This window comes from Lampetra planeri, chromosome 38 (assembly GCF_965212315.1).
Source record: "Lampetra planeri chromosome 38, kcLamPlan1.2.h2, whole genome shotgun sequence".
NCBI lineage: Eukaryota > Metazoa > Chordata > Hyperoartia > Petromyzontiformes > Petromyzontidae > Lampetra > Lampetra planeri.
Genome location: NC_136144.1, coordinates 7,457,973 through 7,476,374, shown reverse-complemented (window position 1 = coordinate 7,476,374; position 18,402 = coordinate 7,457,973). Strand labels below are relative to the sequence as shown.

At 47.2% G+C, this 18,402-nt stretch overlaps 2 protein-coding genes across 5 annotated transcripts in view; one reads left to right on the top strand and one right to left on the bottom strand.

The window, feature by feature from the left end:
• Nucleotides 1-589: 589 nt before the first annotated feature.
• On the bottom strand, nucleotides 590-7,838 carry LOC144731259 (E3 ubiquitin-protein ligase Hakai-like). 3 transcript variants are annotated; one of them, XM_078612291.1, is made up of 8 exons: nucleotides 7,813-7,838; nucleotides 6,728-6,892; nucleotides 5,361-5,458; nucleotides 4,794-4,877; nucleotides 4,206-4,279; nucleotides 3,384-3,455; nucleotides 2,468-2,643; nucleotides 590-2,054 (listed from the first exon to the last, which is right to left on the bottom strand). In XM_078612291.1, exons 1-8 carry the CDS (start codon nucleotides 7,823-7,825, stop codon nucleotides 1,186-1,188), a joined length of 1,551 nt encoding a protein of 516 aa, XP_078468417.1. In that variant the 5' UTR covers nucleotides 7,826-7,838; the 3' UTR covers nucleotides 590-1,185. The 3 variants fall into 3 exon arrangements, with proteins under 3 accessions (XP_078468417.1, XP_078468416.1, XP_078468418.1); XM_078612290.1 differs by lacking the exon at nucleotides 7,813-7,838 and adding an exon at nucleotides 7,710-7,806; XM_078612292.1 differs by lacking the exons at nucleotides 3,384-3,455; nucleotides 7,813-7,838 and adding an exon at nucleotides 7,710-7,806.
• Nucleotides 7,839-9,075: 1,237 nt separating this feature from the next.
• Nucleotides 9,076-18,402, top strand: part of LOC144731256 (ubiquitin carboxyl-terminal hydrolase 19-like) — a 34,806-nt gene continuing 25,479 nt past the window's right edge. For both annotated transcript variants that reach the window (XM_078612287.1, XM_078612286.1), the window contains exons 1-8: nucleotides 9,076-9,262; nucleotides 12,176-12,510; nucleotides 13,058-13,183; nucleotides 13,506-13,642; nucleotides 14,764-14,997; nucleotides 15,912-16,050; nucleotides 16,264-16,426; nucleotides 17,864-17,935. In XM_078612287.1, the coding sequence (XP_078468413.1) occupies nucleotides 12,294-12,510; nucleotides 13,058-13,183; nucleotides 13,506-13,642; nucleotides 14,764-14,997; nucleotides 15,912-16,050; nucleotides 16,264-16,426; nucleotides 17,864-17,935 (1,088 nt within the window). In that variant the 5' untranslated portion in view covers nucleotides 9,076-9,262; nucleotides 12,176-12,293. The remainder of the gene's footprint in view (nucleotides 9,263-12,175; nucleotides 12,511-13,057; nucleotides 13,184-13,505; nucleotides 13,643-14,763; nucleotides 14,998-15,911; nucleotides 16,051-16,263; nucleotides 16,427-17,863; nucleotides 17,936-18,402) is intronic.

Sequence of the window (18,402 nt, the reverse complement as noted above, 5' to 3'; positions counted from 1 at the left end):
TAATCAAAGGTGCAGGGGAAGGACAACACACTAAACAATGTATATTCTACTTGTAGGAACCTCCTGGTTACACCAGCCCACAGCGGATTATTGTGTCCGTCCATCCGTCATGCATCCAAAAATGGGAGGGGTGGGGCTGGGTGGAGAGGGGAAGGTGGGGAGGGGCTGGGTGGGGGGTGGGGCTGGGTGGGGAGGGGCTGGGTGGGGAGGGGCTGGTCACCCCGTGGTGCCCTTATAAAACTCAACGTTCAACCTACTCACGCCGGCTTGTGCCCGCCCTCAGTCGGGCATATTTGCGGAATACACCACGCCGCCGTTGACCCTGGCATTGACCGAGCAACCCAACGTTCCTACCAGCTCCCTCCGCAGGAATGTTTGTGCAGCAATGGTAATTAAATGGACATGTGGTTTTGCCCTAAAACTGTTTTTACCATTTTAATATTTCAAGAAGTCAGCTCATTTACCATTTTCTTTCACTGCTTTACCTCACCATTGATGCCTTGTGCACTGGTGCATTGGTTAGATATTTTCTTGTGCCAAACACCGCTTGTCACGCGATTCCAAATATTTTGAATGGGGCATTTTAATCTTTGGCTTAGTAACCACTTTATTACATTAATTATATGTTCTACAATTTCCAGTACAGCTCTGACCAAGAACCCGAAAGATTGTGAGTAAAAAAATAATTCCAAGCTGGGTCAAAGAAATGAGTACTGGCGATAGACAAGACAATGGCATTGCAATGTGGAATTTACACAACTCAGTTCCTCCAAATGAGATGAATGCCATCCATTGCTTGTATTTAGCAGGAAGATGCAGACATTGACCTGGCTCTCATGGGAACCCAGTGCATTTGCCCAGGTCCGGAGGGAGAAAAGTCTTATGAAGGAGGAAAAATAATTTTAATACATTTAATCTGTCACTGGATAACATCCAATTCTAAACGTCGTTCTGTTAATTTACATAAAAGCTTGAAAATCAATAAGATGCATAAGAAAAGTATACGTCAATGAAAAAATGCATCCCACTCAGGACCAGTACAATGTTTAAGCGGCGTTCGGTCAAGTCAATTAATCGCGGCCACAATTAATCACTGGGTGCGGGGGGTACACAGCACACCGCACGCTCGCTCGCCCACCCTCAGTCTTAGTGTCACGGAGCGCAACTCAGACCATAGAAAATCCCCTATGGCCGGTGGCACTCACACGCGCGTGACACCACCGCTCCCACAAGCCTCGCTATTGGTAATAGGGCCTGTACCGCGTCTGATCCGGTGGCGCTGTTACGGATGGGGGTAGCGAACCGGGCGGAGGCACGGGGCCCCGGGGGGGCGGGGGCACGGGGGGCGGCGGCCTCGCCGCACCCCACAGGCCCACGGAGGGCGGCTGGCTGTAGGGCGGCGTGAGCGGGCCGGGCGGCGGCGGCGTGTAGTGCAGCGGGGGCGGCGGCTGGCCCATGAAGGGCACGGGCGGTCTCTGGCCGACAATGGGCGGGGGCGGCTGGCTGTAGGCCATGTGCGCCGGCGGGTGGCTCATGGGAATGGAGGGTGGCGCCACGAAGTGCATGTGGTGGGGCGGGCGGGGCGGCTGCGGCGGAGGGGGGCGGTGGCGGCGGGGGGCCGTTGGGCGGCGCCTGCGCCGGGTAGTCCACGCGGCGGCCCACTTCGGCGTATGCGCCGCCGCCCCCACCGGAGGGCGGGCCGTGGCCCTGCCCGCCCTCCTGGCCCTGGATGGGCACGGTGATGAGGTTGCAGTGTTTGCGCGCCGTCGTTATGGTGGTGATGCGGTAGCTCTCTTGCGGGGCACAGCGCGGCGATGGGACGGCCGCCGCTGCCGCGGCCGCTGCGGCCGCCGATGCCACGGCCGCCGCCACTGCCGCAGCTGCCGCGGCGGATGGGGGCACGATGGGGGGGTGGGGCGGCATGTCGGGTGGAGGGGGAGCCGACTCATCGTGAGCGATGTTGGGTGGCTTCTGGTAGTGGTCGTGCACGCCCGGCCCCGGGGCCACCACATGGTGCTCTTCGCTGACAACGCTGGGATGCATCTGCCCCACAGCTGCACAGGGAAGGGGAGAATGCGATGAGTCAGGGGGTGGGGTCTCTGCGCATGCCGTTAAATTGGTGATCATCTCCAAAAGTCGGCAAGAACTGGCTTCACTTTCGATGAAAACAAAATCCCCCACGATGTATTATACTTATGTTTCCTTTAACAGGCAAAATACTCCTTAAGATGGCCAAACATCCCAATGCAGAACCCTCCGGAATTAAAATCGGGCTTTGTGAACAATCCAAGGGTGTGAGGTCGATAAAATGTTAATATTCTCATAGATGAGCCCCAAGTAAGCTAGTGGGTCTGAAAGTTTTTAAAAATGTGTGTGATCCACCAACCCTTGCCTAAGAAGAAGCGCGGAAAATCAAATACACGACCCACCCAGCCAGGCCACAGCTCTTAAGCTACAGAAGAATTACCGGGTGGCGGATCGAGGGGTCGTTGCTGCGGCTTGGTGTGCCGCACATGCCGGTGGTTGATGTGTGCCTGCAGGTCCCGCTGCGACAGGTATGTGCGCTTGCAGCCCGACACCACGTTGCATAGAAAGACGGTGCCGCGCAAGCACTGCTCTATACGCTGCACCTGGTCCACGCACCTGCAAACAAAGCAGCCCACCAACCCCGTACCACAACGAGACATTTGGCTTTGAAGAATCAACTCACATCGTCAATCAAATCATTTGGTATGCACGGAATTATTAACAGCGCAAGGCTAACACAACGGGCTGCAGTAGTTTCACAGTGGGGGTTGACATTGCTACGTATATTCTCTTAACCATTTCCCGTTCCGAGACATCTGAAAAGTTGCAGGGTGGGTCCCGTTCACCACTGAATCTCAGAACGCGCAAGCGGTTTGCATTAATTTTTATTTAGAGACGCACAGTGCTGTTTTTAAATACATTGTACTGTACTCACCACAGGGAACTGCAGCGACACGACCACACTCTGTGATGGCTGGCATCAAACTGTGCCACACGCCCTCCTGCATGGCCTTTTACTTCAGATTCCGTTCGAAATCGATTTGATTCCATCATCGGAACGGACTCGGAAGGAAAACCAATGACGTGCACATACGTCATCGGAACGGGAAAAGGTCGAGTACTCTGGCAGGTAAATTCTCAAATTTGTATAATGACGCCGACATACGTGGCCTATTCTTATTCCTTTTCAAAGGCCAATCGTTGGCGTCCACTGCGAAGCAGAGACGGCGCATACTCATAGCGAACAACATGCAGTATTAACTAGCGGGGCCGCACGGTTCGGACCACGGACCTATGCAACACGCTGCGAACACACCATTGCTCAGTCACATCACCGCCCATATGAAGTCCATTACCTTGCTGTGTACCTGGGTGACCTAGCAGGCAGTGCGCTTGCCATTGGGTCGGTGTACACGGAGACGACGGTCCTGAAGCAAGTGGGTAATTATTACCCCAAATGTACAAAGTGCAACAAATATATTTAAATGACCTACTTCATTACACCTTACCTGATTATTGTTGCAGGTGTAATAACTATAATAACATGTGCCCACTGCTTATAAGTGGATCTTAAAGATCCCCCGATGTCATTCGAAAGGGGCCATTGTGTGCCGGATTCAAGGTTCAAATTTTAAAAAGTTCGAAAATTACCCGCAAAATTATTCAATTGGAACTATACACCGCAATCATTGCCCCCCACTGAAAGATTATTTCCGCAGGTCCCTCTTGCAAATGAGAAAATCCTGGTCCCTTGAGTTCTCACCTCGTTAAATAGAAAAACAATAACTTAATTCTACTTTTAAAAAACTAAGATTCGGATCTTGCTGGGGATAGTAAAACCTTGGATTGCGAGCATAATTCGTTCCGGAAACGTGTTTGTAATCCAAAGCACTCGTATATCAAAGCACTCGTATATCAGTTGTGATCACGTGATGCTCGGCAGACAAAGCGTATACGAACTACTCGTATTGCAAGACCTCGCTCGTTTATCAAATGAATATTTATTTAATTTTTTTGCTCGTCTTGCAAAACACTCGCAGACCAAGTTACTCGCAATCCAAGGTTTACTATATAGGGAAAATCTACTGCACATGATTAAAGCATACAACACTATATATGGATAGATGAAGGACATGCATTTATCAATGTGTGGGACCTGTTGTATGTGCATGTCTTACCCTGGGCAACTTTTGTCTCCCCGTTGCTCATGGAGACTGGCACAGTCGAAGCAGAAGACATGCTTGCAAGGAATCTGTGATTAAAAGCAATTACATTGTTAGTCAATCAAGGGTTAAATGTCGACATGTATCAATTCACACCTGACAAGAGTGATGTGATGAATTGTCATGGTTGAAGATAATTATGCAACTTACAATCAATATTATTTTGCATTAGCACAGTGTAGTCACATACTGTCTATACCATCTTTTGTACAAATTAGTTTCCATTGTTTCTCAAAGTTGATCTGTCTTGACTGTATTGCCTCGTTTGGTCCATCTCTCTTGCCTAATGTCTTGTTTAAATAGTCTGACAATAATTCTGAATAAAAAAAAATGCATAATCTTTTTCTGGAGATGAAAACTACGTGTTCTTATAGGCACAAAAAAACTCCCCAACACATGGAGTGGATTGTCCTATACCATTTGGTACAACGCAGAAACAAATTAAGAGCTATACAGAAAATATGCAAAAACCTAGACAATAACAATATCTTTAGTTTTAAATTATGCACATGTGATGACTGTGTAAAATTAATAAGTACTGACCATTCGACCATAGATTTTAATTGGCAGGCCACATTTGTCGCAAAAATGTACCGGAATGTCATCTTTCTTCCCAAATATGTTAATCTGCAAGAAACAGACACATGCAACACTTAGCATTATATTTCGACATCATGTCACTCACCATGTTCGCACTGACCAATGTGGCGTGGCGGCTGACTGCGAGATTCAACCAAACTGGTAAAATTGTCACACGTTGTTATTTGTTTAAGAAAAGCTCAAGTTGGCGTCAAGGTTTTTGGGATGTTTTCCAAGTGGAAGGAAATGTGAGCAGACAGAGTACAAACTCCATATGGAGAGGTGCCAGTCAGGAATGACAACCAGGTTGTTCTTGCTGGGAGGCGCAAATGTTACGACTGCACCCACCCTGCTGCCCAAATTATACTGCGAACCTTTCCTCCAAAGCACTGAATTACAGCGATGTGCCAACCACCTCACTTTGAATAGAATAAAGGCTTAGTAAAAAACATATTCACTTGAAAATGATTTAATTTCTGTTATTGAACCAAAATACCAAAGAACAAATCATTGTGAAACTATATCTTATACCTTACAATCCCATATGATGGTCTTGGGATGTTTGTCGTGATCTCTGCCATAATCTTCATGCACCCGAAAGCTTTCATCCGCATACTCACCTGCCCCTTCTGCACAAAGGCAAAGTTAGTATTTCCACATACAGATAGTCCCCGAGTTACGATGGTCCGACTTACGATATTCCGATCTTACGATAGCGATACGTTCAATGCATGTTAAAAAGTTTTTATAACAGATTGTTTCCTAATAAAACTTTCTATTAAACTGCAGTCCATATAGGTAGGCTAAGAATTTACCTTGTTTTTTTAACTTTACATTTTACTGTGCAATACAGTATTGCAATTCATAAATACATACGGTATATAGTTTATACAGTACGGTACTGTAAATTGCTCTGTTTTGCTAAATTATCACCATTCTTTAAGACTCCTGGGTAGGCTAGGCCATCTTCGACTTACGATATTTTTGACTTACGATGGGGTCGTCGTAATGCATCTCCATCGTAAGTAGAGGACTACCTGTATATGTTGTTTTCAATCATCTGACATACTTTTAGATTTAATACCGTATTCTCCAGATTATAAGATGCTATGTAAAGTGAGACATGGAATAAAATTATGCTCGTATCAATAAAGTTAAACAAATCTCGATCACACACACCTCCCGAATTATAAGAAGTATTCATGATTTTTGCTTTCAAATACAGGGAAACTATTATTTGCGCCAAAGTTTAATTTACAAGTGAAAGAGAATGTGCCTGAGAGGATAACGACTTTAAAGGTTGGAGCAATGAGATGAGTTAATGTGCAGGAGTGAGATCAATCACATTGCTGGACTGCAATAACATGGGAAAGGGCCTTCATTGAGCACAATGACTTATGATCATTATGGTGAATAGGTCAAATACCAGTGGAGGCCCTCATGCAAGCAGTGGCATGAGCATGCACTTGAAGGGCTGCACCTTCACCTATTCAGCCGTCCAAATGGAAAAGGTTCCTCCAGTCCAGCAGAACTGTCAGCCAATAGACTCAGACAGAAATATTTCGTGGAGCCTACAAAGCATAAATATAGCACCTTCATGATAGTTTTCGTGCTATAACAATGACGCAAATAACAAACGTATTTGTTATAAACAGCAACTCAGCAGACAGTCTGAGGGTCATATTCTTAGTCACTCAGCTCTGGCTTCAGTTGCTTTCAAAGATGCACGAGCGGCTCAGCCATGGCTTGGCTCAGCTCATGAAAACGTTAAGCATGGCTGGGAAACAATGCACAGAGCCGGCTCAAGTTAAGCATGGCTTTGAGCCCGAGCGATGCCTGAGTCGTGTCTACAGATACAAGTCTAATGTCCTTCTGTCCTGGAAGAGCCACACGCCCACCTCTATCGGGAGATGGGTGCCTGGGGCTTTTGTACATAGCCCAGGGGAGGCCACCGGAGCGGGAGGCAGCTGCACCACGCTCCGAGATCAGCTTGATGGGGATGGAGCGCCTCACGTCTGCGCTGCCCACAGCTGCTGAACCAGGTTCTCCTTCCAGGTCATGGTCTGGAAAAATAATCACGACGACGGGAGGGAAATCACACTCTTCTTAGTCCCAAGTCTGGTTGAGATATATCGTATTTTCTTGATTATCAGGTGCCCTTTTCCTCTTGTATTTTAAAGCAAACGTTAGAGGGGAGGCGTATAATCCGTGAGCTATATTTGTACAAATTTATTGCCATAGGGCAGGGGTCGACAACCAAAATAACAAGGTTTTTTTTGTCGAATTTGGTAAAAAAACAAAACCTCAATATTTCAAGAGCCGCAATGCACGTGAACACGATACGGTCAATACAGTTTTTTGGGTTAGATCGCGTAAATATACACATGTATCGTTAAACCCGCCACCACCCAACACAGCCAATTAGTAAGGTTTGTCACGTATCATCAGGTGGGAAAGCACGGCCTGCTGCTGATGCAGACTGTTTTAAGGGTATGGATTCCTGCAATCACGAAAGCTTCAAATCAATAATCAATCAATCCCACGCGTGCCAACACCATCACCACGCGCGCCTCTCTTCCTCATTTCCCGCCACCGTGCGTTCTCATTCGGTTACCCGACCCGCTTCGCCTTTCCTCCTCCACCTCGCTGTACACAATCGCCCCATTCCTCATCGCGTCCTCTTCCCAAACCCGCCGAGTTGCTTCGTTATAGCCGCCCCCATTACCACTTAGTCGTGGCCCTGCAAACCCCTCCTCACTCCCCTCTCCCTCCTCCTCTGTGGCCTTTTAAATGTGCCCGATCATTCAAATGGAATGGGCGAAATAGACAACGAAGGTGTTTTTTTTCTCTAAGCAATTCGGTGCAGAGTTTCGCCTGTACTTCTCGAAACGCGTTGTGCCTTTCGACATTCGCAGTCCCCTCGTGAAATGTCGAGACGTCTCATCACCAAGTTGGCGCGACACCCGCACGGAGCGCCACTCACCCTCCGCGTCCATTGCGCGCGGGGCACGCCGGGTGAATGAGCAGTGACTTCCGGAACAACCGGAACCCCCCCTCCCCCAATTCACCCCCCTGCCATTCACCCCCCCCCGCCCATCCCCCCCCCATTCACCCCCTCCCCATTCACCCCCCCTATTCACACACCCCCCCATTCACCCCTCCCCCATTCACCCCCCCCCCCCCATTCACCACCCCCATTCACCTCCCCCAGTCACCCCCCCCATTCACCCCCTCCCCATTCACCCCCCCCCCCCATTCACACCCCCCCCCCATTCACCCCTCCCCCATTCACCCCTTCCCCATTCACCCCCCGCCCATTCACCCCCCCCCCCCATTCACCACCCCCATTCACCTCCCCCAGTCACCCCCCCCATTCACCCCCCTCCATTCATCCCCCCGCCCATTCACCCCCCCCCCCATTCACCACCCCCCAATAACCCCCTCCCCCCATTCACCACCCCCATTCACCCCCCCCCCATTCACCCCCCCCCTCTTCCACCCCCCTTCCTCCCCATCCACCATCCCCCCCAACTTTCCTCCCTCCCCCTTCCCCCGTGTCATAGTTTCATTTATTTCATTTCATTTAGCTGTCAACCCACACGGTTTAGCCCGGATTCTTGTACAGGGAAATTTAGTTATTAGGCCCATACCGCGCACAGCAGTTTCTCCCTTGTGATGGGACTTTGTAGGATGAACGTTGAGATTTATAAGGGGCACGGGGTGACCAATAAGGTGTGAATTGATCTGTAATAAGGTAGGCAGCACTGATAAAAGGGTTGACGGGTATAACCCCCATAATTCACCCCACACCGCCTGCTCGACAGTTCGCTTCCTGATTGGCCGGTTCGGTTAATCGCCACGCCCCTTCTTCAGCATGCCGCATTGTGATTGGGTAACTTTAGTAGCTCAGTACAACATCGTTCCCGCCCTTTTCTGCCGCTCTCTGATTGGTCCAATTTGTCGTCAGCCCCCCCCTGCTCCCCCCCTGCTCCCCCCCTGCTCCCCCTCCACCTCAGTGTTTCCGCCTCTCACCGATTGCCAATGCAAAGCCGCAATTCCCAACGCTCCCGTTACCGCAAGGAATCGCGGGATTACAACGCGGATCGATCCATCGATTCCATAACCCGCTGCGTCCATTCCCTCCGCCCCCGATTCGCGAAGTAAATCACGCAATCGATTCCCCCATGCAAGTTAACGGTAAAACAAGGGAATCGACGAATAATAGTTATAAACTGTGGATCGATACATCCGCTACGCGGTGACAACATTAACGACGAAGCGGTCAGTCAGTCGCTCCTCCGTATGTGGGGGTCGTGCTCGCATCATTAGCCGGCGTTCGCATTTTAACTATTGCTTGTTACGATTTTATCCGAGGTAAACTTTGCCTTTTGTTGAAGACGACTCCAGTTGAAGCAACTAAAAGTCGCCTTACGGTCAGTGCCGTTGCATGTTCAAGGCGTATTACTCCTATAACACACACACACACGCTCGTTGCTTATAACTTAATATCTGTTTTTTCGATTTAAAGCTTTCGTGACTGCAGGGATTCATCTTCTTGGTTCTTTCGGTAAAGTCACGTAGAAGGGAAGTGATAAAATAATAAAAATAAAACATAATAAAACAATTCTCACGACGTTTCGGTCACAACGCAAGCAGCCGTCCTCAGGCGAAGAATGAGACATTATCAAGCTAGGAGCTTATATAGGTGTAGCGAGGAGGAGCGCCCATTGGTATGCTAAATTCCTCTTCATATGCACATTCTTTTGTTAAGGCGCTCCTCCTCGCTACACCTATATAAGCTCCTAGCTTGATAATGTCTCATTCTTCGCCTGAGGACGGCTGCTTGCGTTGTGGCCGAAACGTCGTGAGAATTGTTTTATTATGTTTTATTTTTATTATTTTATTACTTCCCTTCTACGTGACTTTACCGAAAGAACCAAGAAGACTTAATATCTTACATATTTTATTTGTTTGTTAAGGCCACCGTTACTGATTTAACGTATTGAGTTTTCGTTCATTTGTGATTTTGCCTTTGCACCACAGCCAATGCTGGTTTCAATCAGTCATGTGTTGAATGCACGTGTGTGGGTTATAATGCTTACACTATATAAACTGTTATTGCTCTTGCATTAAGTGTGCGATTACAATCTCTCATTAAATACGTAAACTTATTTTTGTTTGTTTTTTCGCACGGTATAATTTACTATTCGATGTTTTTGTTGATTTTTTTTTGGGCAGTTATTTTATTTAAAATGAAAACATTAAATACAAACACAGTGTACCACTGATTACCCAGGCTAATCTTGCAAATTAGACTTGGTCTAATCTTAATTTTTGGAGCTTTCGTGACTGCAGGAATTATTCTTTGGTTCTTTCGGTTAAGTCACGTCTAAAGATAAAATAATAAATTAAAATAATAGCGACGTTGTGTTGCAATCGAAACGTCGCTATTATTTTAATTTATTATTTTATCTTTAGACGTGACTTAACCGAAAGAACCAAAGAATAGACTTGGTCTATTTTCAATTGTGATAAAAAAAAATAAGAATAGGTTTTACCCTTTCCGGCAATAAAACAGTTATTATTTGTATTCTTGGTTCTTTCGGTAAAGTCACGTAAGAAAGAAAATAATAAAATAATAAAAATATAAAACAAAAAAAATTCTCACGACGTTTCGATTGCAACACAAGCAATCGTCGTCAGGTGTGAAATCCACAGCAAGAACATTTGAAGAAAATGGCGGTTTCCATCGCCGTCATCTTCACGCCGCCAGGCAGCGGCGTGGCCGAGTGAGGGCGATGGGACCACGCCTAGTGATCGGCTGTGTGTGTAGCCAGAAGAGGTGTTAATACCTAGAGTTATTCTCGGTGTTAGGAAGAACAAGTATTGGCCTGTGTTGTGCCCAGTGTGAGTAATAATGAAGAAGTACCCTCTACACGACATGTCGCAGAAGTCGCGCATTATACTTTTACACAACCGTCATAATGACTTGAATGCCCATAACTATTCTATTCTTATGTATGACAATGTGTCCAGAGGCTAAATGCCAATGTTGAGGTCTGCTGGCCACGAGGCAAAGGCTTCTTCAGGAGAGGGTTCGTGTAGTTTTGCTATTCGTGCGTTGACGGCACGCAGACGACAGTGGTTTATTACACGGATCATGGTTCGGGTTGCAGGGACACAATTGCATACCCGTCAACCCCTTATCGGTGCCTACGTTATTACAGACCAATTCAGACCTTATTGGTCACCCCGTGCCCTTATAAATATCAACGTTCATCCTACAAAGTCCAATCGCAGGGGAGAAACACAAACAAATAGACAAAACACATTTTTTTACCCGTATTGAAACGGCTGTATGCCGTATGGACCTGAAAACTCAATTTCCCTGGACAGGAATATGGGTAAACCGTATGGGTTGACAAGTATGTAATTGCACTACTGTGGTGGCTTGTATTTTAATTTTCCACTTAGGAGATGTTGCACCTTGGCCTTTTGATGTTCTGATGATGCGGTTGATAGTTCCACCAGCAGTGTCTTCGAGTAGGAATGTCAAAGCCAGGCAGAGGTGCGATGTTTGGGTCTCGAATGAGGAAGTGTTTATTCTGGACGGCTACGACCGACGCAGACAGTGTGCAACACTTACAACGGGTCCATAGCTTCAGGAAGTTGCACTCATAGGGAGCATTCTACCAGGAAGCCACGGGCTTGGCGTGCTGGAAAGTCAGTCCATTAGGAGATCAGAGAACAGTAGCAGGGGAAACTGAATGTTGGCATTGGAAACTAAATATATCAATATTGGGTAAGGAATATTGGCATGGGAGACAATTGAGGGAGAAATTAAAGGTGGTGCAGGGCCACGGAAGAGGTTAGATAGCTAAACTGGACATGCAGATGTGTCGGGAGGTTGAACGAACGGAAAGAAAACAGTGCGGAACCCGCAGGCTGCGAGTGAGAGCGCGAGAAGTGGGGGGGAGGGGGGCTGGACCGGGAGGGATGGTCCCACCAGCGCTGCAAGGGACTGGGGAATCATGGGGAGGTGAGTGTCGGAACGTGGGCCCTGTCGAGGAATCGAATGCGGTGGAGGGGTGTAAGCATGAGAGAGTGACAACGGGTAGGGACATGGTGAACAACGGGGTTGATTCGAGTAGTGAGCGCGCACATTATTGACACGTTCCACACATTGCATGTAAACACACATCATTGGTGAACATTTGTGATTTGTAACAGGATACACGTGTGAATAAATAAAATACAGAGGTGGAACATGCTGACTGGAACTCGATCATGACAACGGAATGGCATTTATTCACTTTGCTTACTGACCATTTTATTTTTCACGTTAGTGTGACGGGGGCAGGACTGCGCCCCACTCGCACAACTGCCAAGATTGCCGGTGCAGGAAGGAAGCGAGGGCCCGCGTGGGACCCTGGCGGCAGGCCTTTGAAGCAACTCTGCGTCTCCATGCTGCTGTTGCCTTCTCCGCCCGGCTCACCACGCGAGCCCGGACCCACGTGCCCACCAGCGTCGTCTACCACCTGCCCTCCACAACCCAGCGGAAGTCGTGGCGACGGCGGTGGCATAATCACCAGGGCAAGGAGTGCCGAGTGCAAGAAAAATCTTAAGGACAAGAGTAACCATGCGTGCAAGGCTTCTGGAGACAAATTCATCACTCCAGAGGGTAGTGACCGCACCGCAGTTTAATGGGCTGTAGGTAGTCAAGCTGGTGAAGTAATTTTGGCAATTGCTTTTGATGCCACACTGCACCAGGCTGTCCTATGCATATGGTAATCATCTCAGCTGTGCACAGTTGATGCCTGACCAAGCAAGGTCTGCTGGGACAGTCATATTTAACCTTGGTGATCTCGTCAAGGAACATAAACAATCACACAAACTCCAGTCATCCTTGCAGCGGCTTTTGGCTATCCATCGAACAAAGGCGGTCACTGCGTCGCACGCTTTGAGATGCGCTTCTGCGGCCAATGCAGTCCTATATTTTATTAGGATGACTGGTTACCAAGTGGAAACGAAAGACCTAAGACCAGATTATGGATACTGTTTGTGCAGGTTTTGCAGGTCGTGTGTCTACTGTGCAGTGGATGTGGGATCTGGCAGAGGTTAGCGTTGGTGAGGTGTGTGGTGGCATCAGCGGCTTTGGCCACATTGACATCTTGGGCTAGTTGCTAATAATTGTCTTGTGTTGCGTGTGATATCTGGCGGGCCCGCAGAGGTCCAATGCAAGTGGAATCAGCACGGAAGCCACCTCAATATCCAGCTCGTAAGCAGCGGAGCCGTGAGGCTGAAGGACGTGAACGTGATCCTGTCCAATAGAGATTGTTCCGTTGCGTTTCCAGGTACTGCGCCACTCGTTCTTACAATGATTATGGGGCCAGCTATGTGGTATTAGATCACGTAATGATATTACTCAATTTGTGTTGTTAAAACCCTCCACCACCTGACACAACTTACCGGTAAGCTGAAACAATAAAATTTAGCTTATTAAATACTTGTACATGTCACAATTTAATTTATTTGCCTATGCTGGATGGTGGAGGGACCTTAATGACACAAATTTGGCCAGATCGTGACAAGGCATAACCCAAATATTAATAATGAATGATAAAATTAAATGTCCTCTCTATTGCCAGTGACGAGTTTGCTTTGTTGACCCGGCAGGAGGATTCGTGTGGAGGTGTACGTTTTACGGGGAGATCGAGGCTTCGTGCAGCAAGGTGCAGTGTCGGGAGCGAGATCGACAGCTCATCCTTAACTTGCAGAAGAAACGGGAACACGAGGATTGGCCTAGACTGTCCGTGAGTCTCGCGCTCGCAAAAATGTGGACCTACAGGACTCACAATTTTGCTCATAAGCATCAACATTAAGAGACAGAAAGTGGAATCTATGCAGGTTAATGACATTTTTTTTGCATCGCGTGCTTTCAAATAAACTTCTGCTGCTGTCTGGAACACCTGATTTTAGGAAGCCACTGGAGCTATCTGCTTTTAAATCTAAAAAGAAAATACATTTCTCTAGAATAGTTTTTTGTGTTTAGTTGTCCTTCCCCGCACACCTCCGATTAGCATGCTTGGCTTCATACGGTGCGAAAGAAGTTCAACATACATGCATACACACATCGTTAAGATTGTTAAGAATTTAAGTGGGCTTTGGCTGGACATGTCTCCTAGAAGTGACGATGGCTGATGGATGGAGTTGTAGTTGAGATATGGAACTCGCCTGAGAGAATGTCCGCCTAGGCTAGGGGTCGGCATCAAAATAACAAGAAGAGCTATTTTTCTTCAAAATTTGGTTAAAAAAATCTCTTTCAAGAGCACGTGACGATACGAGACGGTGGGTCCTTAATAAATAACGTCACAGAAGCAGTCCTTAAAGAGACGCCATGCAGTTCCGGAACCGCAGGTGTAACCACCCCTGGTCAGGGCGATGGAGTGATGGTATCAGCTTGCGTGTAGTTGCTATGTAGAATGGTACATTGCAGGATCGTGAGAGATGATGGTCGACATGATATCCCCTTTACCTTGTTTTAACTTGCCCTATAATGCATTACATGTTGGTGGCAGAAGGGTTTTGATGCTTTGTTCATAATGCGTGTAGTTTTTGTTGTTGTTTTCGACATGTTTATTTCGACAACAAACATACAACCTTTCTATTTGTGGTCCCTTCAAGCGACATTCCCTGCTCAACATTCAATATGACGTTTCTGATTTGCTTGTGCTCTAGTTCCATTCCCGGGCATGGCTAACATAAGTTACGGATGATATCTGACCAGTCCTGGGCCCTTGCCTTCACCAACTCGCACTGACTAACGTGAATTATGTCCGAACAACTCTTGAAGACCGACACGGCATTGGGAAGCCTTCACGGCATTGGGAGGCGGTGGATTGATGAAGGACTGTGAATTATTACCTGTCCGCAGCCGAACAACGATGCAGGAGATCCAAAGAGTTCGGCCGACCTGGCATTTCACGCCTCCAGTGCACGGCAGTGCTGTCTCGAGGGTCCTGGCAACGTCTTAATGGAACAGGCTGCCAGTTGGAGGGAGGCAGGACATGTGGAGAAAAACCTAAAGCCCGGGAGGACTGCAGACAGCCTTGCAGCCAAATGGCCAAGCACCACTGAGCGGGACAAGCTGCCAGCCGACGAACAATCGGTACCTAGAGCCGGGACGAGCTGTTTATAGTATTCCCTCGTTATTTACTAAACTTGCTATCCGCGATTTTGGCTATCCACGAAAATCGCATCTGGAACTCTACACGACTGCATCGAGAGAGAGAATGAAAGTGATGAGATAAAGTGATGAGAGAGAATGTGATGCGTGAAAGTGATGAGAGATAAAGTAATGAGAGAAATGATACTGTTCATGTATTTAAGAGCTTATTTATGTATTTATCCAAGGTAAGTCATTTCGAGGCCAACATGTGCAAAATTCGCCATTCGCAAGCATCTCCAGAACATAGCCGTCGCGAATAACAAACTACCTTTCTGTGCTTGATTACTCGGGCCTCTGTACAAATGATGGTCGTCCCTCCACCCTGCCTCTCAAAGGCACGAAACCCCCGACAAACCACGCCCAGCGTGACGCAGCTGATGATAATGCAGGTAACATCACTAAGTCGTGTTCATCACCTACCGTACAGTGGCGTACCTGTGAACAGAGGTGATGCTTTCGTTTTTTCAAACTTTATTGATTTTCTGCACTCGGAATAGTCGAGTAATTCCAATCGATAATTGATTGAGTAATTGATTAAATAATTATGGAGCCGGTCTCATCATGATTTTCTGCCCAAGCCCACTTTCTTTTATCAACAGAATTATGTCCTTTACCTGGTTATGTTCTCTAATCTGCATATTCCTCTTTATGTATGTAATTGTAATTTTGAAATTATAATATATTAATATAATTTTCGCACCTCCGATTAGCACAGTTGGCTATGTACGGTGTAAAAGAAGTGAAACATACAACATATGAAACACATTCTTTCGAAGCAATGTCTCTGTTGCCCTGCAATGCAACTATAACGTGATGGTTTTGAAACACAATCCCATCCGCCCTTGTTGCTACAGATTGCGGGGAAGGTGTTGACTGGACAGACGACAATACAGGACAGAAACAAGATGTGTCTCGTTGGAAACTACCAGCTATCCCCTGTGCACATCAAGGGAGCATTGAAGGCAGATATTTCTAAAGAGCATGTTGACGAAGGTGTGTATCGCTTATAGTCTGATAAATGTAATAAACCCTGTAACAATAGAAAACAATAATAATTTAGTGCATGTTGCTAATGTGAACACACTTGTTTTTAAACCAAACCTTAAATGTGAATGCAACTAAAAGTTTGGGCCACAGCCTCACCAGCACTGTGTTCCGTTCTCTCTTCGTGCGTGCGCGCGTGTGTCCTCCTGCCACGTGGAGCAGCGGGCACGCCCGGGGGCTGTGTGATTGTTTGCAGCATTAACAAGAACTGGTACAAGAAGAGCGCGGAGGTGATCGTGGTGAGCGTTTACCTGAAGCAGCTGCAGCGCGATAGGTTTCGCGTCATATTCTCGCCCCATCACCTGACGGTGGTGTTTCAGACACGGTGAGCTGCCTGCTGGCTTGATGTGCGTCTCCCGATACGATTCTTGCTGACGCGCCCCAACTGGACGTCTGTAAAAAAGAGCTTCGGAGCTCATCAGATTCTTCCAGCCCAAATAAAGATTCTGATTTCCGCGCGCGATGTGGCTCTTGCTGGAATGTACACTGCAGTGCTCCGAAGGTAGGGTTGGTGGATCACGTGGAGATCATAATCTGCTGTCAACAGGGCTTAATTTCTCACGTGGTATATTCCAGATCGCAGCTGGGTTGGATTGGTGTAGGGATTATCAGTGTAAGGTACTACCACGAGAGCACAATGTTTTGCCCTTCTATATTAATCTAACATTGTACCCAATACAGTATTGCTGTAATCCACTGAACGGGCTAAGAACAAAATAACGCGAGATGGATGTAGCTTGCCAAAATAATTGCTGGAGAAAGCATTCCAGACTGTTCCGGCTGAAATTAGGCACTGGCGGTCAAAACTCCTAAACCCAGTGCGCTACAAAGATGGTAGCTGAACAAATAGCTTCTGGGTGGGGGTGGCGCATGCCTGTAATCGAGCATTTTGAAGGTGAGGGTGGGTGTATCATTTGGATATGTGAAATTTTCAAAATCACTGGGTTGCAAGGTAGGTCCATGAGATGGCAAGACCTCCTGAGCCTTGTATTTTTGTTTGCTTGGGTTTTTTTTTCAAGGGACTCCCAATTTCCTCAATTCCAAAACACTCGTTAAAAAGGAACTGCCAAAATCGCAGACTCTCCTTGATAAATAAGGGACATTTACCTCTTAAAATCTCAGTTCTGGTGTCCCTACACGATTCACTGACGTAACGACCTCATGACCTGATAATTGGTGGCAGGCGCAATGCGCAACAAGTCAAAATATTAACGATGGTGCAGGCTGACTTAGTTGGACGTGACCTTGCCAAGTGAAGGCGAGTTTGTAGCTTGTTGCAGGGCTTCATGGTTCGAGGCCAATGGCCATCCTTGTGAATGCCGCCTGTGTATCAACCATACATTACGCGCCTTCTACTTCGCATTGGGCCACTAATGATCCCTTGACATTTGAAGAAGAGGATGCCCATCGGTGCTGGAATTACGTTCCAAATTTTGATAAATTACCTGGGCATAATTAAATGGGTCAAACCAAATTGCAACGTCACCTCCGTGCTGTGTGAAACGTGGCATCTTCATCACGGCCTTGTGCTGTAGGAATTTTTATTTAAACTAATTGCTGAGCACAGGACCGATAGGCCAAAAGTCAAACGGCTCGCGACAAAACAGCACTATCAAAGTTGCAATAGATAAAGAGTGCACATGTCACTTTAACGTAGCCAGGTTACAAGAGATGGTGGAAAGGAAAAGTGTGAATTCTAATGAATTGATTTATTGGGCCACTGCTTTTGTGTACATTACCTGTGATTTCTGTGTTCTGATAGAGACGAGAGGTTTCTCAAGCAGCATGAAAACGCCACACCAGAGAGCCGCTTCCAGTGGACACTGGAACTTTTGTAAGAACCACCTCTTGGGCAGAAATTTTGCCGAAATGCACCTTCATTTTTGTGCCTTTGTGTTGTTCACCTTCGATACATCCAACCGAGAACGCAGCTTCCGAGTTTCTCGCAAGTGGCGTCGAGCACAAATGCATTTCCTATAGAAGAGGGAGAGTGCCTGCTGACAATTATTACATTTGTTTTATTATATTCGCTCAATCATCCTAACCTGTCAGTTCCAGCACTAGCTACAATGGCTGCATGGTAATATTGTATCGTATTGTACAGCCCACTTGTCAGTCCACTGCTGGATGAGGGCCTCCGCGTGTTATGTGGGCAGTGGAGGTTATTTGGCCGTATTTCACGTGACCAGATTCTTCATGGCGGTCAGTGGGGGATGCCTTGTGACTCAGGGTACTGCTGCTTGCGAGTCGTTTTTGTTCCACACCGGCTTCAGGTCCTTGCTTCGAGCGTCCAGCAGGAAG

Coding starts and splice junctions, on each gene's coding strand:
- LOC144731259 (XM_078612290.1), bottom strand. CDS start 7,773: ATGAGACGTCTCGACATTTCACGAGGGGACTGCGAATGTCGAAAGGCA. Junction 4,878..5,360: donor CCATCATATGGGATTGTAAG/GTATAAGATATA, acceptor TGTTTCTTGCAG/ATTAACATATTTGGGAAGAA. Junction 4,280..4,793: donor TTAAAATCTATGGTCGAATG/GTCAGTACTTAT, acceptor TTTTAATCACAG/ATTCCTTGCAAGCATGTCTT.